Source organism: Crotalus tigris, unplaced genomic scaffold, assembly GCF_016545835.1.
Source record: "Crotalus tigris isolate CLP2741 ecotype Arizona unplaced genomic scaffold, ASM1654583v1 scf7180000019630.4133010339:1179603, whole genome shotgun sequence".
Classification (NCBI taxonomy): Eukaryota; Metazoa; Chordata; class Lepidosauria; order Squamata; family Viperidae; genus Crotalus; species Crotalus tigris.
The window spans coordinates 799,350-826,019 of NW_024097627.1; the positions used below are offsets into that span (position 1 = coordinate 799,350).

The 26,670-nt window shown below is 36.0% G+C and overlaps 2 protein-coding genes across 3 annotated transcripts in view; one reads left to right on the plus strand and one right to left on the minus strand.

Annotated features, from left to right (window-relative positions):
• PRDM4 (PR/SET domain 4) overlaps positions 1 to 22,302 on the minus strand; it is a 28,635-nt gene extending 6,333 nt beyond the window's left edge. Inside the window, exons 1-8 of one of the 2 annotated variants that reach the window (XM_039363891.1) lie at positions 21,495 to 22,302; positions 13,383 to 13,516; positions 12,819 to 12,995; positions 11,595 to 12,380; positions 9,857 to 10,006; positions 7,482 to 7,529; positions 6,354 to 6,472; positions 5,668 to 5,753 (exon numbers count right to left, since the gene is read on the minus strand). In XM_039363891.1, coding sequence (XP_039219825.1) covers positions 5,668 to 5,753; positions 6,354 to 6,472; positions 7,482 to 7,529; positions 9,857 to 10,006; positions 11,595 to 12,380; positions 12,819 to 12,995; positions 13,383 to 13,516; positions 21,495 to 21,505 — 1,511 coding nt within the window. In that variant the 5' untranslated portion in view covers positions 21,506 to 22,302. Of the gene's footprint in view, positions 1 to 5,667; positions 5,754 to 6,353; positions 6,473 to 7,481; positions 7,530 to 9,856; positions 10,007 to 11,594; positions 12,381 to 12,818; positions 12,996 to 13,382; positions 13,517 to 18,227; positions 18,935 to 21,494 lie in introns of those variants that run through there. The other variant, XM_039363890.1, reaches the window with a different exon arrangement.
• Positions 22,303 to 25,313: 3,011 nt separating this feature from the next.
• ASCL4 (achaete-scute family bHLH transcription factor 4) lies at positions 25,314 to 25,963 on the plus strand. The gene has a single exon (XM_039363894.1). It carries the CDS (start codon positions 25,314 to 25,316, stop codon positions 25,881 to 25,883), a length of 570 nt encoding a protein of 189 aa, XP_039219828.1. The 3' UTR covers positions 25,884 to 25,963.
• Positions 25,964 to 26,670: the final 707 nt, after the last annotated feature.

Sequence of the window (26,670 nt, forward strand, 5' to 3'; positions counted from 1 at the left end):
AAAGGTTAAAGAATCTATAAAATTGCTTAAAACACAATTTAATATGTTGATGGCTGATCAAACTGCAACTAACTTACTGTATATGAAACAAAATACATTTTGCAATGCTAACAAACCAGGGAGATGGTTGGCTTATCAATTAAGAAAGAAACAGAGACAGAGAATTATAGATAAAATAAATTATAATGGTAAATTAGTATATCATAAGGATTTGATTAAGAAATCTTTTTTAGATTATTATCAAAAATTATATAAGAGTACTAAAATACAGGTTTTAGACATAGAAAATTATTTAAATGAAGCCAACTTCCCTAAATTAACAGAAGATCAGAAACAAGAAATTAATGGTTTAGTTACTAGAGAGGAAATTGAGACAGTGATTAAAGAATTAAAATTAGGTAAAGCACCGGGTACGGATGGTTTGACATCTATTTATTATAAAACTTTGGTACAAGAGATGATTCAACCTTTAAGAGAGCTTTTTAATAATATATTACAGGGTTTAGAGATTCCCCCATCATGGGGTAGAGCTTTTATATCTTTAATTCCAAAAGAAGATCAAGATCTCACTTTACCAAAGAATTACAGACCTATATATCTTTTAAATGTAGATTATAAGATTTTTGCAAAAATTTTGGCTAACAGGCTTATGAGGGTTTTGCATCAGGTTATACATAAGGATCAAACGGGTTTTATAACTGGAAGGTACATGAAGAATAATGTCAGACAAATTATTAATTTATTAGAATACTTAGACAAAAATAATCAAGTTCCTGCAGGATTGATATTTTTAGATGCTAAAAAAGCTTTTGATCAACTGAATTGGCAATTTATGTTAAGTTTAATTGAGAAAATGAATTTTGGAGAAAAATTTTTACAAGCTCTTGGTCTTATTTATCAAAAACAAATGGCACAACTTATTGTTAATGGGGGTTTATCAGAGGTCTTTACAATAGAAAAGGGGACTAGATAGGGATGTCCATTGTCACCACTGCTATTTGTTTTAACTTTGGAAATATTGTTGATTAAAATTCGAGAATCCCAGGAAATAAAAGGAATAGAAGTTAATAAAAAAGAATATAAATTAAGAGCTTTTGCAGATGACTTGGTGGTCACCCTGTCCCAACCTACTTATTCTGTAGTAGAGTTATTACAATTGATATACCAATATGGACGGGTTTCGGGTTTTAAAATTAATAACAATAAGACTAAAATATTATCTAAAAATATGACCATTTTGGATAAGCAGACTTTGGTTAAGTTGACAGATTTTGAGGTTGTTGATAAGGTAAAATATTTGGGGGTTATTTTATCTGTTTCTAATGCAAAATTGTACAAAAATAATTATGAAAGATTATGGGTCAGGATACAAAGAGACTTGAAAAATTGGGAGAAATTGCAATTATCCCTTTTGGGAAGAATTGCGGTGATTAAAATGAATGTTTTGCCAAAGTTTTTTTTTCTGTTTCAAATGATACCTATTTTAAAGAATGAGATTAATTTAAATGAATGGCAGAAAGGTATCAATAAGTTTATTTGGGTGGGGAAAAAACCAAGAGTAAAGCTTAAAATAATACAAGACATCCGTGAGAGAGGTGGACTTAAGGTACCGAATTTGAAATTGTACTGTGATGCAGTGGTTTTAACATTAATTAGTGATTGGGTTAATTTAACAAATGTAGAAATACTCCTCTTGGAGGGTTGGGATTTACTTTTTGGATGGCATGCCTATTTAATTTTTAATAAAAAAGTTGATAGGGTTTTTAAATATCATATTATAAGGATTTCCCTATTTCGGGTTTGGAGGAAATATTACAGAAGTGATTTTAAAATCCCATTATGGGCTGTACCCTGGCATGCGATAGAGGGGATAAGGAGAGGAGTTAAAATGGATGGTGTTTCTTATGCACAATTACTTAGATGGGATGGTAAAAACTGGCAGTTAAAATCTTTGGAAAACCTAGCACAAGAAAATATTACATATTCATGGTTTCAGTATAGACAAATAGTGGATAGATGGAAGTTAGATTGTAATGTGGGTTTACTTAGAGAAGATGAAAACTTTCTTAAACAAGTAAAAGATCAAAGACGAACTCATATTAAGAGAATTTATGGGGTGCTAGTAGAATTGGATTCAGAGGCAGAATTAATTAAAGAATGTATGGTCAAATGGGCACAAAATTTTGGTGAACCAGTTCTACTAGATACCTGGGAAATTATTTGGGTGAGGAATGTCAAATTTACACAAGCCCAGAATTTAAGGGAGAATTTTTATAAAATGTTTTACAGATGGCACCTTGATCCACAAAAAATGTCTCGTATGTATCCTGACTTACAGCCTAAATGTTGGAGATGTGGTTGTTTGGATGCTACTTACTATCATATTTGGTGGTCGTGTAAAAATATAAAAGCCTTTTGGATTAAGATATGGTGGAATATTCAAAGAATTTTCAGAAGGAGGGTAAAATTTACCCCACAATTGTTTTTATTAGGTATTGTTACCGACTGTGATATTAAAGAGACTACATTGATGTTAAATTTAATTACAGCCGCAAGGCTGCTAGTAGGGCAATGTTGGAAGAAGGAATCTCTGCCTACTTTGCAAGAGTGGTTTTTTAAAGTTTCTTATTTGGCGGAAATGGCAAAGATTTCAGCTTTCTTGAAGGATCAATCGCAGGAGAAGTATTTTGCGGTATGGGAAAAATGGATAGATTTTATACAATACAAGTTGGATGTTAAAAAATATTATTTAGCTTTTCAATAACTTATATTTAAAATTTAAAATATTTTTTATTTTTATTATACTTTCTTTTATTTTTTTATTTTTTTCTCTTTCTTCTTTTTTCTTTCAAGTATTATTCTTTTGGTAGTTATGTTTTTTTATATACATATTATTGTTAATTATCTTATAACTTGTTTAATTAATGTATTTGGTATTTAGATTAATTTATGGTTTATATTTTCTTTTACATTATTTGAAGAAATTTTAATTAAGCCTATGTTCAGCTCTGGGAAGGTCGGGGGAGGGAATGGGAGGGTTGGGGAGGTTTGGGGATGAGTTGTTTTGGTTTTTTTGTAAAATTTTAAAACTTAATAAATATTTACAATTAAAAAAAAAATCCCTCAATTATTTAATATTCTTAACTGAAGCCAATTTGCAGCAACACCACTGAACAAACCTAAACTGATACTTATGTACTGTGGTGCTGGAGAAAACTGCTGAGAACATTTGAACCAGAAGAACCAACCAGATGAAGTAAAACCATATTGCAGACTGATAACACGGAAACAAATATATTCTGGGCATATAATGTGACAGCAAGAGTCATTGGAGAAGACTCTGAAAAAGAAGCCCAAAGAAGACAAGGTGGCTATCCCTGGTTACACAAGCACAAGGTTGTAAGAATTCACAGCAGTAACTGGAAGAGAATCCTGACATTATGTTGCAAAGAATCAAAAAGGGCTAAACGAATGAACAATGAGGTTCACTAATCTACTTATCAGAAACAATTTATTTTCAACTGAAGGGACAGTTAACAGTATTTTATCATACCACATTCCAAGTACAAAAAGCTGAAATGATAGGTATTTTTTTTTTAATTTCTGCCTAGAGACCATCCTTATTTTACCTCCATGATGAATTTGCAGATTTTAGTATTTGATCAGCTACCAGACATGCATTTCATTTTTTCCCCTACTTTTTTCTATTTTGCCAAATAGAATGCTCTGATGCTCAAATGCTCTGTTCTTAAATTTATAAAGTACTCTACTGGTTATTTAGTCTTATTGGGTGCACATGTATTATATGTGAATATTAAGACTTGTTCCAGAGACTATTACTAAAACAAACAATGCTTTAGTTTGGTATGCCATATATGTCATGCTCTTTCTCTGAAGCATTCATGTTGCATTGTTTACATAATTTCAAGGAAAAATTAAAATGTCTTCCACATGAAGTATCAAATATTCACAGAAACAGAAAGAATCCACCAAAATCTTCTGCTCTTTGAAATATTTTCTGTATTTTAAATCTTAATCTAAGATCCAAGAGCCATGTGTAGCTTCAAAATACCTTCAGACATTGCTGACAATTGTAATTTTAATGTGGCCGAGTGGAAAATATTTTACATGGATGTGGAACAATGACATCAACTATAAATAAATTGTTTAACTGTTATTTCACTAAATCAAATACATTTTTGTCTAACTCCACCCACTTTTTAGAGTGCAGGCCAAAGCATACTATTCCAAGGCTAATTGCAGTCTTGAAAAAAAAAAAAAAAGGCTGCACATCCCTGTTCCAGATGAAGTCATTCTGTCTCACAGTATAGATGATCTGCCATCTCTCTAGAAAAGGCACCTAAAGCATTTCTCAAAATATGAGGTAAAGATAAGAATGACAAAATTTAAAAGATCACCTTAAACAAATTTTTAAAAAGCGATCTATAAATTCAAGTTTCGCTTTAAACAGATTTCAAATGCTTCTCAAATCTCAAATCTTCCAATACTTCAAGGGCTGTCACAAGGAAGAGAACATGCCTGTATTCCTTGGCTCCCAAGGATAGGGTGAAAAACAATAGGTTGAAGCTTTGCACAGATACAGATTCAAAATAAGGATGAATGTCTTGACTCAGTTAGTTATTAAACATTGTCTCTGGGTTTTGGAGATTTTCAAGCAACCATTTGTCTGAGATAGTATGAAAATTCTTATCCTGGGCAGAGCATTGGACTAAAAGACCTCCAATTCTATAAGTCTATGAGCCAGTCATCTAAGCTGCTAAGAATTCTACTGAAATGGCTCCAGATAAGCAGCTAAAGAAAGAAAATATCATGAAGATACTAAGATACGTGAAGACTACATAGGAAGATGCATTTTTCTAATTATAATAGATTCAATTTACCTAATGATCTAACAAAATAGTAATGCAAACACATGCTGAATCAGTCCCATAAAACATTTGATCCACTAATCCAATCCTGCAATAGTAGATTTTGTTGAAATATAAAATGTTTTTTTCTTAAACTATTCCAGAAAACTAGTTTGGTGTAATGGTTAAAGGCATGAGGCTAGAAAGATCATGAATTCTACTCCCACCTTAGGCATGAAGCCAGCTGGGTCAGTTATTTCCTCACAGCCCTAGGAAGCAGGGGATGCCAAACCACTTCTGAAAATCTTGCCTAGAAAACTGCAGGGACTTTTCCAGGCAGTCAATAGAAGTCAATGCTGACTTGAACGCATCAAAAAAACAAAAAAACCTCAATCCTATTCCAAGTCCAGATTTTTTTCTTTTTATGACCCTGTAATTCCTTAATTCAGAGTAAAGTTGGGGGCGACTGGATGGAGCTGAGTATTTATTGGCCAGATGACTTTCCTGATGCCTACATGGAGTTTGCACCAGATATTTTTGTTTTGCGCCCTAAAAGAGAAATGTCTATGACTGAACTCTCAACCTTCCACGTGGGAGGTCAGCATCTTCACCACTAGGCCACCACACCACTTATTCCAAATCCAGAATATTGAGCAATAAATATTTAATCTTATATTTTTTTTGAAAAATGACAGTATTATATTATAAAATATCTAGTGAGATATAATAGGATTATCATGTAATTACTTAGAAATCTTTGTTGTTGGTTTTTGTTGTTGTAGTTTTATCCTTTTCTCACCTGGCCTTCCGCACAAACATCATCCAATTACATTCATTTTCATCTGTTGTGATGATGTAGAATTCCAGAACATTATTGTGATACATCTGAAAGAAGATAATTAGAGCCATCTCAGATGGTTAAAAATCTCTCTACAAAGTGAAGAGAGCACCTTAACAGCTGCAGCAAGTTGTTTTGATTAGTCATCACTTCCTTTAGGCAAATATCATAAGCACAAAACATATAACAAGTCTCCACTCACTATGACTTAAAAAAAATCAAAGCAATACATATAGACGTTTGGATGAACTTCCATGCCATGGGATTATCTCTTTTGTAACAGGATACATTCTCTTCTGCCCCAATTTCCAAAATGCATCATCTGAACCCTGGTACTTGATAATGAGTTGATGGAAGGAAGACACCAACAGCAAAGACCATAGTGGTGAATCCAATTTTGGACTGCAATGCTTAAGATAACATTCCTTTCCCAAGCACTATTTATTGGAAAAAAACAGATAAGTGTCTTTGGAATATAGGAACAGGAGAGTAAATCCATATATGGCAATTAATCATTTTATTCATTAAAATACTTTTATCACTTATTAAATAAATACAGTGTTCCAATTTTGTATGTGCAGACGAGCCTAATGCAATCAAGTATTTTTGCTTGGGAATGATTTAAAAAGATTATTATGCAAACTGACCTTCCAAATGTGATTAGCTGCTTTATCTGTCCAGTCAGCTACTTCTACTGAGTGACTCTGTTGACCAATGAGTGGTCCAAAGCAGGTACGGACAGGAATAGTTTCCCGAGCCCAGACACCTATGAGTAATTGGGAGAAAAATCATAGTCCTCTGATTACACTGAGTGAAATCTAGTAACAATAAGCAATATAATGCTGTAAGTTTCACTGTTAAGCAAAAATCTATGAAAGCTTCTACAAAATGGAAATCACAGAAATTATATTTTTGTGAGTAAACTTATGATAATGCATTGATCCACTTTATTCTAATATTAATTCATTTGAGGTGACTTTAAAATGACCTGTGATATTGAGAGCTGGAATTCTTGCACTCATTAAAAATGTCATGCTGCTTTCGGCAAAAACAGAAAATTCATAATTCAGCTGTAGAAATAGATTGTAATATAGCAAGCATATATGAATGTCTGTAATTCTACTAGTTGTTTTAAATAAGAACTCCATAATATTGTTATAACATTCCCATCTTCAGAAAATAGTGCTCCAAGAAACTCAATAAATGACAGTGAGATGGGCAGTGCTTAAAATTAATATATAACTAAAACAAAGGTTTCAAACTTCTCATGAATATTGCTCCAGCAACAATGTTTGATTAAGCATTAATGAAATCACATTATATTTCAATTTCATCTAAAAATAGAAATAAAGCCAAAAAATAAATAAGAGCAGCTAAAGAGAAAGGGCATTTTTGAAAATCAGACTAGTAAAGTAAAATGTAATAGAACAGTGGTTCTCAACCTGTGGGTCGGGACCCCATTTGGGGTCGAACGACCATTTCACGGGGGTCGCCAAACAAGGCTGTCCACCATTTTTTCCCCCTTTTCTTTGGCCACGCCCCTGGCACCTGGTGATGTAAAGTGGTTGGGGGTCACCACAACATGGGGAACTGTATTATGGGGTCGCGGCATTAGAAAGGTTGAGAACCACTGTAATAGAATATAAATAATATATAATAATAATATATTAAGCATATATAAAAACTCAAGTACAACTATATTATTTTCTATGAATACCTATTTCCATTCACTGCTAACCTGAGATCCATTGCCAAAGTAAAGGTAATAGTCATACCTAAGGAAGGAGATCCAAGACAAGTTGATAATTGACAATACTGCCCACCTAAAAGAAAGCAATAATTCTTCATTACCATCAATTTGCACATATGAAATTTTGTTATTAGATTGGGAGATATAATATAGTATTAGATGTTCAACCTTCTTCTTCAAAACATCTTTTTCAGAAAGTTAGACTTTTTAATTTTATGAGGATATTTAACATAACTGCTATGCCTCTAATAACTGTTTTCATAAGAATATACATTTACCTGCAAAGATTAGACATTCCTATTAAAGCATTATGTTTGAATTCCCAAGTGAACAAAAGCCACAACTTCAACATGGTACAGAGTTAAGTACAATATATTTCTGGAAATCTGAATGCATATTTATGATTTATGTGCAGTTGCTTACCACTTAAAATAAGAAAATAGTGGGTATAACAGGCAAAAACTTTGAATTCTCAGTTAATTCAGTACTATTTTTTATTATAAAATCATTTGTAAAATCTCTGCACCCTATAATTAATCAGAGTAAAACAATTCCACGTATGCAAATACCTATTTTCAACAACCATGAGATCATCTGAATAACTGTCTGGGTGTTTGAACTGATCAAGGCAAAACAAGATCTGGAACACCAAGATAAATTTTAGCTACAATTGCCTAAAAACTAATCAGATTTGCAAAACAGAACTTGAAAACCACTACAATCTGCTAAAAAGATTGTGGAGTAGTTATCTGTCAGCTCACAGTACAGCATTGGTAATACAATAATCATCTGAATGAGAGAATTATCTGAAAGTCCCCTTTTCTCCAAACTCATCATAAAAGTCATTGTTTAAAGTATTAAAAAAGAAAATCCTGAATGTTTTGGAATACAGCCCTTTGGACTGAAGAAGTAAAAACTGTGCTCTCTGGTCACAGCCATTCAAGATTCATTTGAGAAACAAGAGTGCAACTTTTGAAAAAAAAAAAAAAAAAAGACACCTGCCAACTGTTGAGGAGGAGGTAGGTCTATTATGCTTTAGTGCTGTATAGCAGTAAGTGGCACAGATATACTGTGTGGAAGGAAGAATGCATTTAACTACATATCAGCACATCTAGAAACTAAAGTCAGGCAAGAGTTAATACTGTAAAAAGATTGGATATTCAAACAGATCATGAAGTACTTAACAGAGAAGGTACCAATTCTGGAATAGCCACAATCCTCAAGCTTGAATATTACTTAAAATCTGTATAAATAGCTGAAGCCTGAAGTGCATGCAAAGAGACCTAAGAATTATTTTGGAGCTGGAAACTTGGCTACAGAAAATGTTTGGAAAGTGTTATTCCCACCAAAAGAGGTATTACAAATAATAAAAAAAAGTCTGCATCTGCAATATTCACTATTTTATTCTGAATGTGTAAACCACGGGTCGGCAACCTGCGGCTCCGGAGTCACACGTGGCTCTTTGAGCCTTTTCCTGCGGCTCCCAGCCTCCTCTACCATTTGCAGAGGCAGAGACAGAGAGAGGCACTTGCCCTTCCCTTCCCCTCCCTCTCTCTCTCTCTCTCTGTAAAAGAGAGTGGCCTCACGGTGTTCTCCGACGAGCTGACAAGCTTATTGGGCGGGGCTTCTTCCTTTGCTGCATCTCTGCAGGAAGCAGGAAGAGCAGGAGAAACCCAGCCCAGAATAGAAAGTGTGTCAGTTTGTTGGAGAACAGCTTGAAGCCAGCTTGCCAGGTGAGCAGAAGATCGCAGACAGGGAGGGGGGGGGAGAGAGAGAGAAAGAGGGGGGGAGAGGAAAGAGAGGGAGGGAGAGAGAAAGAGAGGGGGGGAAGAGGAAAGAGAAAGAGAGAGGGAGAGAGAAAGAGAAAGGGAGAGAAAAAAGGGAAAGAGAAAGAGAAGGGGCAAGAGAGGGAGAGGAAAGAGGGAGAGAGAGGAAAAAGAGAAAGAGGAAAAAGAAAGAGAGGAAAGAGAGAAAGGAAAAAGAGAGGAAAAAGAAAGAGGGAGATGAAAGAGGGAGAGAGAACTTATGCACAGCAGCCTCTATTTCTTTTTAAACTCTTTAATCAAGCTTTCCCCCCCCTCATGTGTGCGTATGCAAGTTTTGTGGCTCCCAGTGTTTTCTTTTCTCTGGGAAATCGGTCCAAGTGGCTCTTTGAGTGTTTAAGGTTGCAAACCCCTGGTGTAAACAATTGCAAAGAAACAGTAATTGCATACAAATTTGCAAAAATATGTGTTTAACTTCTGTCACATAGAGATTGCATTGTACTGTATGCTTAATAATAAAGCTCTGTCCAGATTCACATTTCTTTCCCCAGTACAATAGTGATTTTTATTGTCCAGCTACTGTATCAAATTATGTTTCAAAATGAGAATATACAATAAACAATAAACAACTTCTTACCATCTTCAGGTCCCATGACAGCATGGCGGATATTTAGCTGTTTTGGGAGAGAAAGTCTGGCCCTGCTCTCTATTGGAGTGTCAGAAACAAAAGTCACTGGCCCATGATCTGGGCAATCTGATGGGTAAGCCTTGTCACACAGGGTGCACCCTGTGGATAAGAAAAAAGCACACAGAATGAGAGAATGGCTCCTGTCAGTTACTGTAACACAGGGGTTCCCAACCCTCCGTCTGCAACCCTTTGCCTGGCTTTAACTCATTCGGAACCGGGCTGCAGAAGTGGTAGGTAAGTGTGCACGTGTGCACAGCTGCATTTGTGAAAGTGGCACATGCATGTGCGTGAAACCATCCCCTCTCCTCCCCTGCCACCACCATCTCCGCTGGTCCACCAAGCTGGAAAGCTTAGGGAATGCTACTATAACAGACAGGCAAGATGAGGGTACAAAACCCCCCCACACAATAATAATTATTAGACCTATGCTTATAAAATGTTTCTTTCCTTGATGCCAGGGTCAAATAAAACTTGCCTTGAAGTGATATAGAAAATTTACAAAGATTAGCTTTTGATGGGGAACAGGGTTAGAGACGTAGTATAATACCAGTTAAATATTTTTATAGACTATATTGAGTATAGTCCATTAGTCCATATATTGAGCATGGGAAGCAAATTTATTTGCAAAATTGAGATATGGATTCCTTCATGAGGAATATCTCAGGGGCTGCCACAAAGGAGAGGGAGTCAAGCTATTTTCCAAGGCGCCTGAAGGCAGGACAAGAAAGAACGGATGGAAACTAATCAAGTAGAGAAGCCACTTAGAACTAAGGAGAAACTTCCTGACAGTTACAACAATTAACCAGTGGAACAACCTGCCTCCAGAAGCTGTGAATGCTCCAACACTGGAAATTTTTAAAAAGGGACTGGACAGCCATTTGTTTGAAATGGTATAGTGTTGGGGGTTGGACTAGATGACCTCCAAGATCCCTTCCAACTTTATTATTATTAATAATTATTGGTATTGTTATTAAATATATTCTTCTTCACATTCAACTTGCAAGTAAGTAAGGAAAATCCACTACGGCAGTCCATCTATTACAACCATAGAACTTAGGAAGTTGAGTTTTCTCTCATTTACTTGCAGTATTGACTAATGAAAGATGTGCATAAATGAAGAGAAAGTCATCTTCCTTCTCTGGAAGATTTACAAGTAAACAAATGAAAATTGGTTCATGTATTTTGAATAATTGTAATTAAACATTAAATGTAAAGGCATTCAAGACATATGGAAAACAGATGCTTATACACATGCCAATTTCTCTGAACTGAGAGGAGAGAAAGAAGTGAAAGTTGATCTGTTCAGTGACTGAAACCCTGCAAAACAATCCACAGTCTCTTTAGGTTTTTTTTATATCTGTATCCATCCATCATTCAGAAGCATTGCCTTCCCCTTGCGTCCAGAATGAATTTTCATTGTGTACTAAGCCAAATTATAGTTAGTTGGTTTTTTGCTTAACGAGCTATGCCAAGTGGGATGCGTTAACTAGAGTTAAATAATGGCTTACAGTCCTATGTAAATTCAACCATTGGTTAAAAGTTTAGTCCCAGTTTTCTGCATCTTCTGTAAACTTTTTCTATAACTCCATTGGATTTTGTCTCAAGTACATACATTTAAAAGCAGGATAAGTTAATTTTTTTGAAGTAGCTGGAAAATACTGTTTAAGACATACTGACACATACTCACATATTGTAAACAATGTAGCCATATTCTCCTTATTGGAATTGGAATCTTCCATTTGCAATGATGATGGCACAAAAGCAAGATTGTCTGAGGAGACATCAACATGATTTTGTCCCAGGCCTACTTCCTGGTTAATGGAGGATACTGTTACAGGCTCCAAGCTGAGACCCACTTCGTGTAATGAGACAGATTCCAGGGAAGTGAGATTATGTGAGGTAGAAAGCGCAACACTGACAGAATTGCTGCTCATGGCCACGGTATGAATAGAATCCCCAAGTGTTCGGTCAGGCATCCCATTGACACGGCCTGAAATGTGGTCAGTCTCCATAACAACAGGAAGTTCCAAACTGTTACCATGGATAGGGATGACACCATTATGCCCTACAGTTTCTGAGGTTAAACTGCCATCCACTGCTAAAGGCTCATGATTACGGCTGCCATTTGCAATCTGTGAATGATCTCCACCTACATCACTCATCCTAAGTTCTTCAGCCATTCTGTCGCTAGAGATTGGACTGGTAACTCTTGAAACACTTTCTATGGTGATTGTTGTATCCAGAGCTACATCGTGGCCATCACTGGGATGCAAACTTTGAGTGTTATGTGCATTCACTGAACGAGAATCCATGGAGACAATGCCTGCTTCAAGACCCACGGATCCATTGGGTTGGTAGGGATCTAAGTCTGAAGGATTATTGGAGACAGATAAAGCTGAGTTACTATCAACACTGATATTGTTGGGGTGAATACACTGAGGTGGAGGTCTGTCAGCTAAGTAAGATATGAGACCTGAAGAAGAGAAATGAAAGAAAGGCAAAAATAAACACATTGTTTCATACTAACGAGTCAAGTTTGAAATTGCTGAACACAAGGAAAATCAGTTTACACTAATGCATCCAATAAGCCTACGGTTCAGTATTTACACCTCTCATGACTTGCAAATAAAAAGTCCATGTAATTTAAAGAATTATTAAGGCATGAGAAAAAGAAACGCACAAGTTCACTTCCACAATTCCAGATCATATCTATTATTCTAATAATTGTCAAATAAATAAAACAGAATTAGAAATCCAGAAAAGAATGTTCAACACATCCCTATTCACTTGTAAAATGTATATCCTGTTGCCTATTCAATTGAGGCTTTCAACTTACAGTAAAATGTTAACCATTGCCCCATATAACTGATGCTAAGATTCTATACAAAATCTATTGTATCACACTACATACCAGGTAGAATGTGTCTAAAGTAGCTGCTTTCTAGATGAGGGTAAGGTGGTGGAGGTAGGGTATAATTTCTCTCTGGTATACCACACATCACTCCTCGATCTCCAATGCCCATTGGAAGCATCAGAGACAAAGCAGATGGTAATGAGGGCCCCAAATTTGGAATTGCAACTGGTAACCCTAATAAAAAACAAAATAATTAGTCTACAACTGATAGAACATTTGGATGTACAGAGATTAAGACTGGAAAGGTCATTAGAGATTTTTATTTCAACTCAAATGGAGTAAATTTGACTTAAAATATACATTTACTTTTGTTCACAATATTCTAATTGTGTCACATTTCTATTGCAAGTTGACACTGACTTTTTTTGTAATAATGGAAAGATACTCAATTCTTGAAAACTGCATCTAAGAGCCAATAACAAAATACTGAAGAAAAAGTATTAAAGCAAAATCAACTTTCCTAAAGCTGGTTTTAGACATGTCACATCATCTCCCAATTTGAAAAGCACAGAAATAAAAAACATCAACAAAATTTCTCTTTATCCTGACTTGATACATTACCTGGTGCTGGTATAGCATTATGGGTGGGTGAAGAGGTCAAAGCTATGTGATTTCCTGCGACAGCTAGGGCATTGCTCACAGAAGAAGCTGCCAGCTGTTCCATCCCCACAGGGCTCAGACTCATTTCATTCATCCTAGATAAAAAAGGGATATTTAAAATGTACACAATACATGACTTTGGCATTTAACAAACATATAGGGTTTTACAAACAGGGTTTTACCGCTTTAGGTTGAGAACTACACTTTCTTTTGAATGATGACAAGGGGCTGCACTCTAACACGGAAAATCAAGGCAAAAACTAAATTTATTTAAATAAGTTATTTCAATACTACATATGAATATCAATTTCATGATTTTAATATCTCTTTTATCATATTAAAAATTAAAATTCACTGGAAATTTCTGGAGAGGTTTTAGGGAATGCACATCTGCTATAGAAAAATAGATCATGCTGTTCTGCTTTTCTTCCTCCACTCCCTTTATCTTTTCTATTCCTCCAGCCATTTAATAAAAGACTCCAAAGAAACAGTCAAAGAACTGAGAAGCAGGGTATTTCAAGATTGTTTGCCAAAGGGAAACCAGACTGCCACACAAATGCTATATAGCATTACAACGCTGCAAAGAAAAAAATAGTTTAATTCCAATTTCAAATAAAGTGCAATGGGACAAGATAAAACTGACTCAGATTTTAAAATATCCTGACACTGTATAAAAGCAATCTGGAATTCCAAATCAGGACAAGTATGGAAGTTCCTGTAAGTTAAAATCTTTAAGAGTTTGCTAATGTTTTAATTTCCCATACTTCTGTGTGTTTCTTAAAAGTTACCAAAACTAAACTGTAATAAATTCAGTACCAGTAATAGCGGTACCAGTAATAAATTCAATATTAAATATAAATCGATTTAAAGAAAAACCATTTATTGGGCACTGGATGCAATGGACATTTCTATCGGGGCAGCCCTCAACATAATAGACAAGTTCAGTAATCCAAGCAGTTTAGATCACATACTTAAATCTACATTACGTACATTGTGACAGTTTACATAATTCATGTCATATTATCATACAAATCACAGTACATCACTGTGATTGACATTGTTCAAGTTAAACAGATATTTGGGAATTAACACTCCACCTCTGAATGATCTATTAAATCTGCAATTTGTAAAATGTTGCAGGCGTATATTGAGATCATAGCAGTTCCAAAAGCAGTTTCATGCTTATAATTCTTACATGTTAACTGCCATCTTTAAAATATTGCTTGATTATTTAAAAAGCTACTAAGCACAAATAAAAGTCACAATCCTTTTAGACTGATTGGAACTATAACTGTTTTAGAAAGAAAAGATATTCTTGGATTTCATCCTTATTACTGCCACACTTTAGAACAGTGGTTCTCAACCTGTGGGTCGGGACACCATTTGGGGTCGAATGACCATTTCACGGGGGTCGCCAAACCATGCTGTCCGCCATTTTTTTCCTTTTTTCCTAGCTGTCCTACTCCCTCTTATTGGTGGCCACACCCACTTGGGGGTCACCACAACATGGGGAACTGTATTATGGGGTCACAGCATTAGAAAGGTTGAGGATCACTGCTTTAAAACCCACTGCAAATTAGTTGTCAGCAAAACATTTGTAACCCTGATAATTATCTAATCAGAGTTAAACATACAGAATATGTTTCTTCCTCCCTGCCTTTGTTCATTTAATGAATATTTAATTCATTTAGGCTTTGTAATTGACACTTACTCTGATCAACATTGCCTGGATTCACACAACAGAAACACAAGAACTAGGCCAGGGGTAGGCAACCCAAAACACTTAAAGAGCCACTTGGACCTGTTTCCCACCAAAAACAAAACACTGGGAGCCGCAAAACCCTTTTGATATCTAAAATGAAGATAACACTGCATATATCCTTTTTTACCTTTATTATAGGTGTGCGTGTTTGTGTGTGGGGGGGGTATTTGTGTGTGTGTATGTGTGTGTGTATGTATATGTATGTATGTATGTATGTATGTGTATATATATATACACACACACACACACACACAACACACACACACACATACACACACAGGTTAAAAAAAGGATATATGCAGTGTTATCTTCATTTTAGATGTCAAGAGGGTCTCTCTCTCTCTCTCTCCCTCTCTATCTGCCCTTGGTCTACCACTCCTCTTCCCCCCCTCTCTTTCTTTCTCTCTCTCTCTCTCCTCTCTCCCTCCCTCTCTTTCTCTCTCTCTCTTTCTCCCCCCCCCTCTCCTATCTGCTGCTCACCTGGCAAGCTTCAAGCTGTTGTCCAACAAGCTCAGGAGTAAACAACCTCGTCTCTTTTATGACTCATGGACTTCAACTCCCAGAATTCCTGAGTCAGCCTAGCTGGGCTAGCTAGCTCTCTCCTGCCCTTCCTGCTTCCTGCAGAGACGCAGCAAAGGGAGGAGCTCTGCCCAGTAAGCTTTTCAGCTCCTCCGAGAACATGTGAGTGCACTCTCTTTTACACATACACACACACACACAAAAAAACACAAACACACACACACACAGAGAGAGATTGAAGCAGGGAAGCGCAATTGCCTCTCTCTGTCTCTCTCTCTCTGCAAAGGCAGAGGAGGCTGGGAGCCACAGGGCAAGGCTCAAAGAGCCGCATGCGGCTCCGGAGCCGCAGGTTGCCGACCTGTGAACTAGGCTCTGAATCAGTCCCTTTTTTGAGCATACCTCCTATTTGAAAGAAAGCAAATTAACAGCAATGATTCCCAGAGGCAAAACGGCCAATGTTTAGGGTAGAAATTCTAGCCCACTGAATAACACCAAACAGCAAGTTGAAATTAGACAGAGATTTATTGGCTACAACGGTTTGCAAAGCGTGGTGGACTCCAAATAAATATTTGAGCCACACCTAGTCACAGCTAAAACACACATTATATACATTCTATCCCGACGCCTTGGCCCCTCCTCTGAGGTTACAATCTTATCAGGATCGCCTAAACAAAATACATTATCCCTGCCCCTTACTATTTTGCTTCACCTATTCCCTTATATGTACTTTATCATGAAATCCTATAGCTCAGTGTGGAAATCCTATAGCCTACGTGCAGAACTCTTACAAGGTACGTGTACATGTAGAAATTGTGTAGAAATCTTGCAGTCTACGTGTAGAAATTTTATGTAGAAATCTTTCTGTCTGCGTTTAGAAATTTTACAGAGTACGTGTCACTTAACTTTACTTTTTATTCTAAAATTTTATTCCTAACAGATCCACCCTTTTTCTTTTCATACTTAATAAAATTTTAGAATCTTTTTAAATTCATTTCAATTTCTTCTTTGTGTTTATTCTCTATTATGTCTGCGTTGTCGTTGATTTCCTTAAAGGCTAACAGTGTCTGTATCTTTTCCTCCCGTTTGATGCCATTCATTATATTTGTTATAGTTGTATGGACTAAATTTTTAATCATAGGAATTAGGCAGGTCAAACACATTAGTCCTAATAATATTATGCCCACCATGAATAATGCTTGTTTCCAATTGCGAAAGATTCCTCCCAAAAATCCGCCTTCATCTAAAAGACCAGTCCAAGTCTGGACTGGAACATGTACAAGTTGTCTCATTTCAGTGCTTAATTGCTTCACTTCTGCACCTGTTTCATCTATTTGTAAGCAAAAATTCGTTAAATTAAACTTCCCACATACCCCTCCTTCCTTAGCTAATATATCTTTTCTTTCTTTATAGTGATATAAGTTAATGGATCTGTTCCTGTTCCGTCTATCCCAAATCCATAACTTACTATATCAAAATGGTTCTTAGTGATTTCCAACTTCATCATATTAGTTCCATATATTCTTTTAAATTTGGTAATACCATTACATCCTGGATAACCTCCTCCAGTGTAATCACACACACAACTCCACCCTGAACATTTAATAGATCCCCCACAAAGTAACCATTGATTGGGGTTTCCATGTGCAAAGTTCAAATTAGTGGAACAAATATATTTATGATTTTGTTTATAGGCTGAGATCCAACTAGAGTCTCCACACTTTGTGGCGAGATAAGATAAACTTAATACTGTGCATGCATCAAATTGTATCAAAGCTTTTTCTGTCCCCTTTTTCTAATATTTTAGTAGAATTAACGTGTATTAATCTTTCTTCACCTTCAGGTCTCAGTCTCACTCCTACTTCAGCTAAACCCACATATATACTGAAATTCAAATATGTTGGCATTGATGGATCATAGCATTGTATCTTTTTGTCTCTTCCCTTACAAACTGAATATTGTGTTTTATTTAATTGACATATAGATTGAAATATACACCCCTTTGGTGGCATTGGTAATGCAGGCTTCACATCCTTCTGCTTCTGTTGCTCTTCTATATCACTCCCTAGAGAGGGAGAGGTATACAGCCAGGGACAAATATACAGCACTAGGGATTCGCATTTTATATTAATTTATATTAATTATATTTTATATTAATCTTCTTCTAAACTGTGATATTTTATGAAGGCTTCTCGTTGTTCTTCCTGGACTAATTGGATTGAAGGAGTATCTTTTAGAGTATATCTTACCACTCCAGTCAATGTCTCAGTATATTCCTCAAAAGGTTTCAATTTCTTTTCAATGAGTACTATATCGTATGGTCCAAAATATTCTTCACATCCAGTACATCTTACACAGTCAATACAATGGAAACAACAACAATCAACATGGCATTTACAGCACAGTACCAACATATTTAAACAGGAATTTTTCAAAGTATCAATTTAAACGAGTTGTCACCCGGAACACAGGTCCACTGTCCTTTTGGTTCAGCTACTGGTTCCTTCACTCGTGTATAATGAGCCCACCCTTTTTCTTTCATCCGAACTGCAGTTTCAGAGGTCAGCAACACATGGAATAGTTCTTCCCACTTAGGTTGCAATTTCTCCTCCTTCCACATTCGGATCAGGATCCACTGTCCCACCTCAAACTTGTGGACAGGAAATTCCAAAGGGGGTGTTTGGATCAGCAAGCCTTGTTTCCTGCAATGATCAAGATACTGCGACAGTTTATGCACATAATGTCTTATTACTTTATCCCTTGTTACTAAAGAGTCCATGGAAATGTTTCCAGGCATAAATGACACACCATACAACTCATAAGGAGACAATCCTAAATCTTTCTGTGGTTGTGTTCTTATTCGCAACAATACTAAAGGTAAACATTTTATCCAAGTCATTTGAGTTTCATATTGTGGAATTTCCCACTTGAGGTAATTTAAAATCAACTTGAATGCATTGAAATAACCTCACCATTAGATGTTATAGAACATTTTATATATTTGTCTACATATCATACTTATTGTATAACCAACCATATATTAATCATAGAAAAGTATCAATTATCGCTCTCTAGCCATTCCTTTGTCCGTATGTATTTACAAACAGATTACTTAGTAAAGAGCCAACAAAGGAGCGCTCACCAAACTCTGCTTGAGTTTGTTTGCATACAAATCTTTATTCAAAACAACATAGCTCATTTATAATCCCAAAATTTTTTTTTCCTCAACTCCTTCATTTTAAACAAGGGTTGAATTATAATTCCTTCAATTCTCTTAGGTATTATTATTTATTTTTTTATCAGTGTGTCCTGCACAGAGATAAAAACATAAAAAAAAATAAAACAACAACAAAAAGCAACTCCACAAAATAAATAAATAAACAAGCTTAATAAAATATTCTGAGTTACTGAAATAGTTTTGTATCAAACTCTAGTATCAACTCTTTGATTTTAATATAAAGTTAGTCAAATTCCAATTTAATCAGATTCCATTCAGATGAAAACAAATTTCCATTAAATATGTTAAATCATTTACAAATCTAAACAAATCAATTCAAAGTCATTTCTATTGGTTAATGGTTATATAGGTGTATTCCAGTTCTTCTCATATTTCATTTATTTTTTTAAAAAATAACCTTATTTCTTACTGCAAGAATGGATATTAAATTTCACATCCAGCTCACCTTCCTCAAACCAAAATTCTAAGCAGAAAAAAAAGTTAAAAAGATCAGACCCCCCCTTTTCTTTTCTGTCTTTCTCGCTCTTAAAGCAACACAGCCGGCTGGGGGTGGGGGGAAAGAGACAGGAAAAGAAGAAATTATGCAACAATTTCACCACTAACAAAATAGTTTTCTCTTCACATGCATTTTCCATTTCACTTTTACAGTAACAAAAAAAATCTTCAGTTTACTGTTTCTTTCACAGTCTGGGATGGGGGAGAAATTCACACACACACACACACACACACACACACACAGGATCAGCATATCCACACATTCACTTCCATTCAAACTGCTTGTATAAACACTTTCACATACAGATATTTCATTTCACACTTTCTCCTGGCAAACAAATAACTATTATTGTAATTTTAAGGAACTGTTCAAAAGCCAATGAGCTCCTTTCCTCTCCCAATTTCCTTTGCTCTTAGAGCTTGCCTATTAACTTTCTTGCAAAATGAGACATCCGGCCGTTATCTGTTTCCCAACAGTGAAAACTCTCCTGTAGTCATACCTTTCAGAAACACGTCTTCTAAAACCCTCATGGAGTGTTTGGATTACTTCACGTGTTACGGCTTTATTCAACACCTGCTATCCAACACCTTTACTTTTTATTCTAAAATTTTATTCCTAACAATGTCTTCCAAAGACAGATAATTCTGTGCAACAAATGTGAATCAGTATAATTTGACCACATTAGATACAGCAATGTAGATTCATCCAGTCAAAGCTCACAAACAATAAGCCAATAGAGATGTACTCAAAAAACTTCTCAGAAGCAGGATCCCACTCGTAATGTTCCCGAGATTAATCACATCTCTCAGGACAGATTATTTTCTTTCTTTTTCTTTCTCTCCTTCTTCCTTCCCTCTTTCCTTCTTCCTTCCCTCCATCCATCCCTTCCTCTTTCCTTCCTTTCTTTTTCTGAAAAAGGACCTGTCCTTTCAGAGAAGCATAGGCCCCAAGAGGTACAGTTTAGAAAAAAAGCCTCTGCCCAGGCCTAAGCTGTGAAATGGACCATTACTGTGAAATATTGCCATTACTTGTGTATCGGATGTGAATAAGAGCCCCTTATTGTGTACCATAATGATAGAGAAATCCCAATTATCCCAGGCCCTTTCCTACCAGGGAAGAACTTGATGGCCTTACTTCATGTCAAAATTCAGTCAACTAGAGTTTGTGGCAACCATATCACAGTCATAAAGAGACATGACAACTAGGCACTATCTTGGTCCACCCACACATGAAGGATGTTCTTTGCTATAAGAAATGTAATTGAGGAAAAGATGCCAATTTATCAACTCACTTAGATCTGAGCTTGTGACTAATTCTTTCAACTACAGCTTTAAATGTAAATGTGCAAAAGTAATACTTGCAGATAGAATATTAAGATTTTATATTTCTCAATCTCAACTATGCGTTTTTACAACATTTTTAGCATTGCTAGTATAGGAATAAGTTAATTTAAAGAGTTAATACGCTGAATAGGATCACTACACTGTCTTTATCAATATCCTCATGAGATATTTATACATTAATATCAATAATAAAAAAGGATTAATCAATCACATTTTGTATGCAGTTCAATAAAACCTGACTGTATTTCTACTGACTTCAGATCTTTTCAATTTACATATACTTTGGCTTATATATATACTTTGACTTGCAATTAAGTAGATGCTAACACCCATAGTGTTAAGTCCCACAGCCTGAAATAACACGTCATTTGGGAATCTTCTTTCACTTTACTAAAATTTAACAGAAGTATTTCTGATTTATTCACAAAATAACAGCAGCTGCTTAATCTTTGAAGAAAACTGGTTCATCAAAACATATGCCACAATGACATGATTAATCTTCATTACCCAATGTTATCTTTAAAACTTCTGCTATACAGAATAATTTGTGATCTGCATAAATTCCCGTTTCCCCTTAAACTGTAGTCATTCCTGACAGAACTCTAGATATGTTCAGAGACACTCACCAAAACTCAGGCATCAGAACGAGATTCCTGGGTTAAGCCCCAGAATTATTTCATCATTTATAAGAAGCCATACACACATGCAATGATCCCACCTGGGATGCATCTGCCGTCGAGGCCGGACCTACGAGGGCCCCAGTGGCGACAGCCGTCTTGTCCTCCACATCTGGTTCTCCTTTTCCAGCTTTTGTCCTCCAGCACCTTCCACCGCCGCGCTCCAAGAAAGCCAGCATCAGTCTAAGGCGGACCCAGGCACCTCCCGCAGCACCTGAGCCCAGGCCCCGGACACGCCACCGCCCATCGCCGCAACCAGAACCGCCTTACGAACTACCCGTCGGCCCTCGGAAAAAGGAGAGCGGGGGGAGCAGAAAGAATTGGCGCACCAATCGTGCAGGGCGCCCCCCTCTGGAAAGGGCGGTTTTGCAGCAGTGGACGAGCTCCTCCTCTGAGAGGAAGGGGGCAGGGCTAAAAACGGTGCGGAGATTACTTCCGGTTTGTGCCATACCCTGAAAAAGCCCCCCTCCCGCTCTTTCCGCCAGTAGCCTATCCTCCCTTTGGTAGTCTAAACGCAGACATTACGTTCCGGCCGCCGCGCGCGCGAACTCTGTGTAAACGTCTGACCGGCTACTTTCTGCAGGGTTTTCTCCTTCGTTCAACGTGCTCCGCGCTTTCTAGAATAGAAAAAACGTTTTCTGATGCAATTTGCGCAATGTAGTACTATGGTTTAAATTCCACTGAAGTTTACTGGGATTTAAAGCGGCAGTCTGGTGTGTACTTTAAGACAAGAAAGGCTTAGCTATATGACAGATAATGTAATGAGAATAATTTTTCTGACATAAAACCTCAAGACACCTTAGCTAAATTTCGTTTAGTTTATTTACATGCTATGTTGGTTGTTAGAGCAAAGGCTGATTGCAATTAAAAAGAGTCCTTTTTAAAATTTTGCTGTTTTTCTACCATTTTTAATTATAATAACAAAGGATGGCTTCAACTTAAAACGAATTGAATTTTTTTATAAAACCATTTTTTGCATTTTACAAGACATTTAGGCAAATGCATTCGTAATGCATTTCAGAAAAATATTCATATTGGATATGTATTATTATGCTACCGTGTTCTGACATAGAACTGGGAAAATCAGGTGCTGAATGTGCTTTTTAGATCCAGAATGCAGCCAAACTAAAAGGTCAGATCAGAAAGCCATGACCCAATGGTTTCTTGCAGAAATATTTTCCAAAGATTACAATAGTATATTTACCTACCTTGATCACTGAACTGAAATCACCACATAGGAAAGGAAAAACAGTTCCCTTCTTCCTTCAAGAAGAGTGTGGTTTCAGAAAACCCACTACAAGAGGGCATGATAAAACATAACAGCTGTATCTCTCTCCTCTGACAGCTGAAAGAATAATGGATTTCTCATAGCAATGTATAACTAGGCAGCCAGCCTTCCTGGAGTTAAGTTTGTATGTATTATGATCAATTATCTCACATGCATACAAGCTGTATGCTTTATTTTAAAAAATCTGCACATTTCATTCAGAATCAAACAGCAGTTTCTCCCTAAACGTGGTTTTGTCATATTGTAATCTGGTCCTGCTTGTCGTTGAAGTTTCAAAGGCAAATGCCAGAAAAAAATGTTTTTGCAGGAAGAGACTAGCAAGCATTGACTTCTGGTACCAATTCTGGTACCAATTCCTTCAAAGAGATTCATCTTAAAAATTCAATGTTTTTTTCATTCCTAAATGATCAGTTTCTTTTGAAGTACATGAGTTCTTCATGGTAAACTGCCCAGTGTAGAACTGTATTTTTTTTTTTACTGTACTGCTGAATAGCAGATGGTTCAGGAAATCAACACCTGTTTACAAATTTCAAACATGGTCAGCTCTACCGTTTCCTTCTTATATAAAGGACAATATCTAAACACTATGAAAAATGGGTAAATAATATAAAGGTATCCATGAGCATAAAAATGAGAAACACAATGCTATTGTAAAGAACTTTTTAAATGTTTTCTTGGGGCAAATAAAGCTGTACCCCAAATATTCCAAAGGACAAGTGATAATCTACATGGAGAAGAAGAAACCACAAGGTACATTAAATATACTCAGTATTATTAACTTTGTAGTTAGCGACATCTGCATAAAATGATGACACCAAAATGATGGCATATACAGTGATGTTTTATTCAGATCCTGTTTTCATGATAATTTAACCATTACCTTCTGTGGCCACCATGCCTCTTCTGTAGATCCAAGTAGCAGAAATTTCACTTTGGTTCATAAAAAGACACTCTTTTTTTTTTTGTTAAACACTACAAGAATTTCATCAAAAAAGAAAAAAAAATAGAATGATCTATTAAAAAAACTGAGTGACGAGCCAAGAGTCAGTGTTGGCTGCATTGAAACAAGGAAATAAAAAATTTCTTCTTGCAGTTCTATATTATTTCCATGTGGAGAAAAGGAAAATAGGAATGGCTTGTGGGGAACCTAAAGAGCTAAGGATATCTTTAAAAAGGAAAAATTACTTACCTAGAAACTGAGTCAACTTGCTTAGATTAGTATCTAACCCAATTACCTTTATCATATTTTTTATATTACAGTTTGAAGAACAATTCCTATCCCTTTTTGATAAGCAAGACAGGACATGCTCAATAGGATATGTTATTCTGTGATATACATTTGTTTTGAAGTGGAAAATGTTTATATTTCCTTTTGTTTCATGAACAATACCATTTTTAAAGTCTCCCAGATTACAACATTTTCAAACAATTCATTTCTTTTCCTGAAAAAAATGAAATCGCTTAAAAAAATAGGAAAAATGTATTTTTAAGTGTGGGCTAGAACTCTGCATTAAGAGATGCATATAAAACAAGGAATAATTATAGTGGAACCAAAATGATTGATTTAATAGTGACAATGATGCACATAATTTATATAGTAGATTTTGAAGTACAGATGATTGCTCCAAAACTCATTACATCTACAATTCATCAGAGAGAACAAGGGAAAAAGGGTTGCAAAATGGGTAAATGGAAGAAGAATCAGATGCCCTTATTGCAGTTGTATATATTGAATTTAGCAAATACCTTCTTTTGCTGCATTTTAAAGAATGCTAGACAATTCCTACCAATCATGTTTGCAAATATGCCTCATGTGTCAAACTCTCAACCACAAGGGAGCACTCTTTCCCTTAATACTCTATATATCACATTTCTGCACACATTCACACACATAGGGACATACACATCACATCACAACTTGTCAGATGCAGTTTAAATCTGCAAACTTCTGATGCCATTATTTTAAAACAGCGGAAGATGCAAATCTGCCCCTGTGTTTTGGATTTCAACAAAGAAAGCCCTTGGCTAATTTTTTCAACTGACAGGAGATCCTCGATTCTTGAGGAAAAAGAGGTGGAGCTTTGGCAACTCTTGGCAAATGCCTGGAAACTTTTCAAGTTATCCATCCTTTTAGAGGCAGGTAATATCAAAGGGCACTGTGGATTACAATATGTGAGGAGTGTTTACAGCCTAGAAGATTATTTATGTTTGGTTTTATCTCTATAGTCACACATCCAAGCTTGAAGAAAAGAAACACAGGAACCCTCTCATTATCTTTTGAAATATGAAGATCAGAGGAAAACCTGGGTTTAGAGTGTGGAGTGATGCTCCTAGAAGCCTGCATATAAATTAGAAGGCATCCCGATTCACTAATAACAGACTAAGGAACAGAACTGATACTTGAATAGAAGAGCAGAATTTCAGGGTCATTTTTACTGCCATGGACCTTAAGCCAATGCCTACTTCTCTGATCACAAATTGTGGAGCAAAACATCTGGTGTATTTAACCTTTCCTTCAATGGATAAATTCCAAAAAGCCTATTCTGGAATTTGACCTCTGAATTGCTTCAAGATGGGAAGTAAGAAAGATGATGGGCTCTTGAACAGGATCTCATGTTCAGGACAGGCATCCTTTGGAAGCAGCCATGTTACCGGTTCTCATGATTTACCACTTAGAGAACCATTTGGCATCCCTCTTCCTTTTGGACAAACATATTGGGACCATCAACCTTACAATGCGTATTCAGGAAGATTCTCTTATTTACCCTTTTCTGGGTATGTGGGAGTTTATGACTACTCGTTTGAGCCTGCTTTCATTCGGAAAAGGAATGAGAGGGAAAGGCAGAGGGTTCGTTGTGTAAATGAAGGCTATGCACGCCTCAGAGACCATCTTCCCAAAGAGCTTGCTGAGAAGCGTCTCAGCAAAGTGGAGACTTTGAGAGCTGCCATCACTTACATCAAACACCTTCAGAATTTGCTGGAATATCATCCTCTAGGAACAAATAATAAGGTAGCCATTCCAGCTACAGATGCACCAGGAGTTTCTGGTCCTAGTTTAAGAAGAGAATGCAACAGTGATGGAGAATCTAAAACTTCATTAGCTTCATCCCCTTACAGTGAATTTGAGGAAGTTTGTAGTTAGGAAAACAGTCTATAGAAAGAAACAACCTCAAGACCATCAATCTCTTTCAAAAAAAAAAAAAAAAAGCCAAAGAATTTCCAATTTTGGGTGGATCACCTAGAGGACAAAAATTCATCTCTAGCAAAAGGGTGGAAAAAGATATTGAGAAGACTGTTTCCAGTATAATTCATTCTTGGCAATCTTCAGGTGTTTATGTAAGAAAAATATAACATTGTTCCTAATATTTCCTTATTTATATTATTGAATATTTTATGACTGAACTATCTTTTCTAAAATTGGAAACATTATTGATTTGTGATCTTTGTTTTGTTTTGGTTTAGTTAAAGACAACAATAAAGCCAGATGTGTTTTTCCACCTCTCTTGTAATAACACTCTGCTTATTAAGACACTCTGCTCAGGTTTAGTGGACACTGGACAATAATGCTGTAATTATGAATAATAATTAGCAGAGGATTATCTCTAAATAAAGTGAATTATATTTACACCCCAGGGAAAGTTTTGAAACGGGATTAAGTCACCATTATATTGACTTTAATGGGGTTTAAACTAAATTGTGCTGAAATTGTTTAACTGCTTACAATGGGATTACTGTCTTCATATTTTAAGGTTTGCATTTAGGATGTGCTAGGATTAAAAATGTGAACAAAACTTTTTTTTGTCAATATGTGATTTTAATGTGTCAGATAATAATTAAAATTAATAAAATGTGTTTAGCTGTAATTTCATTTTAGATAGCGCTAATATAAGAATGAAATACATTTTTTCTTGCGTATTAATAACCAACTT

What these genes read in the sequence shown, in the direction of transcription:
- ASCL4 (XM_039363894.1), top strand. Translation starts at nt 25,314, where the DNA reads ATGGGAAGTAAGAAAGATGATGGGCTCTTGAACAGGATCTCATGTTCA.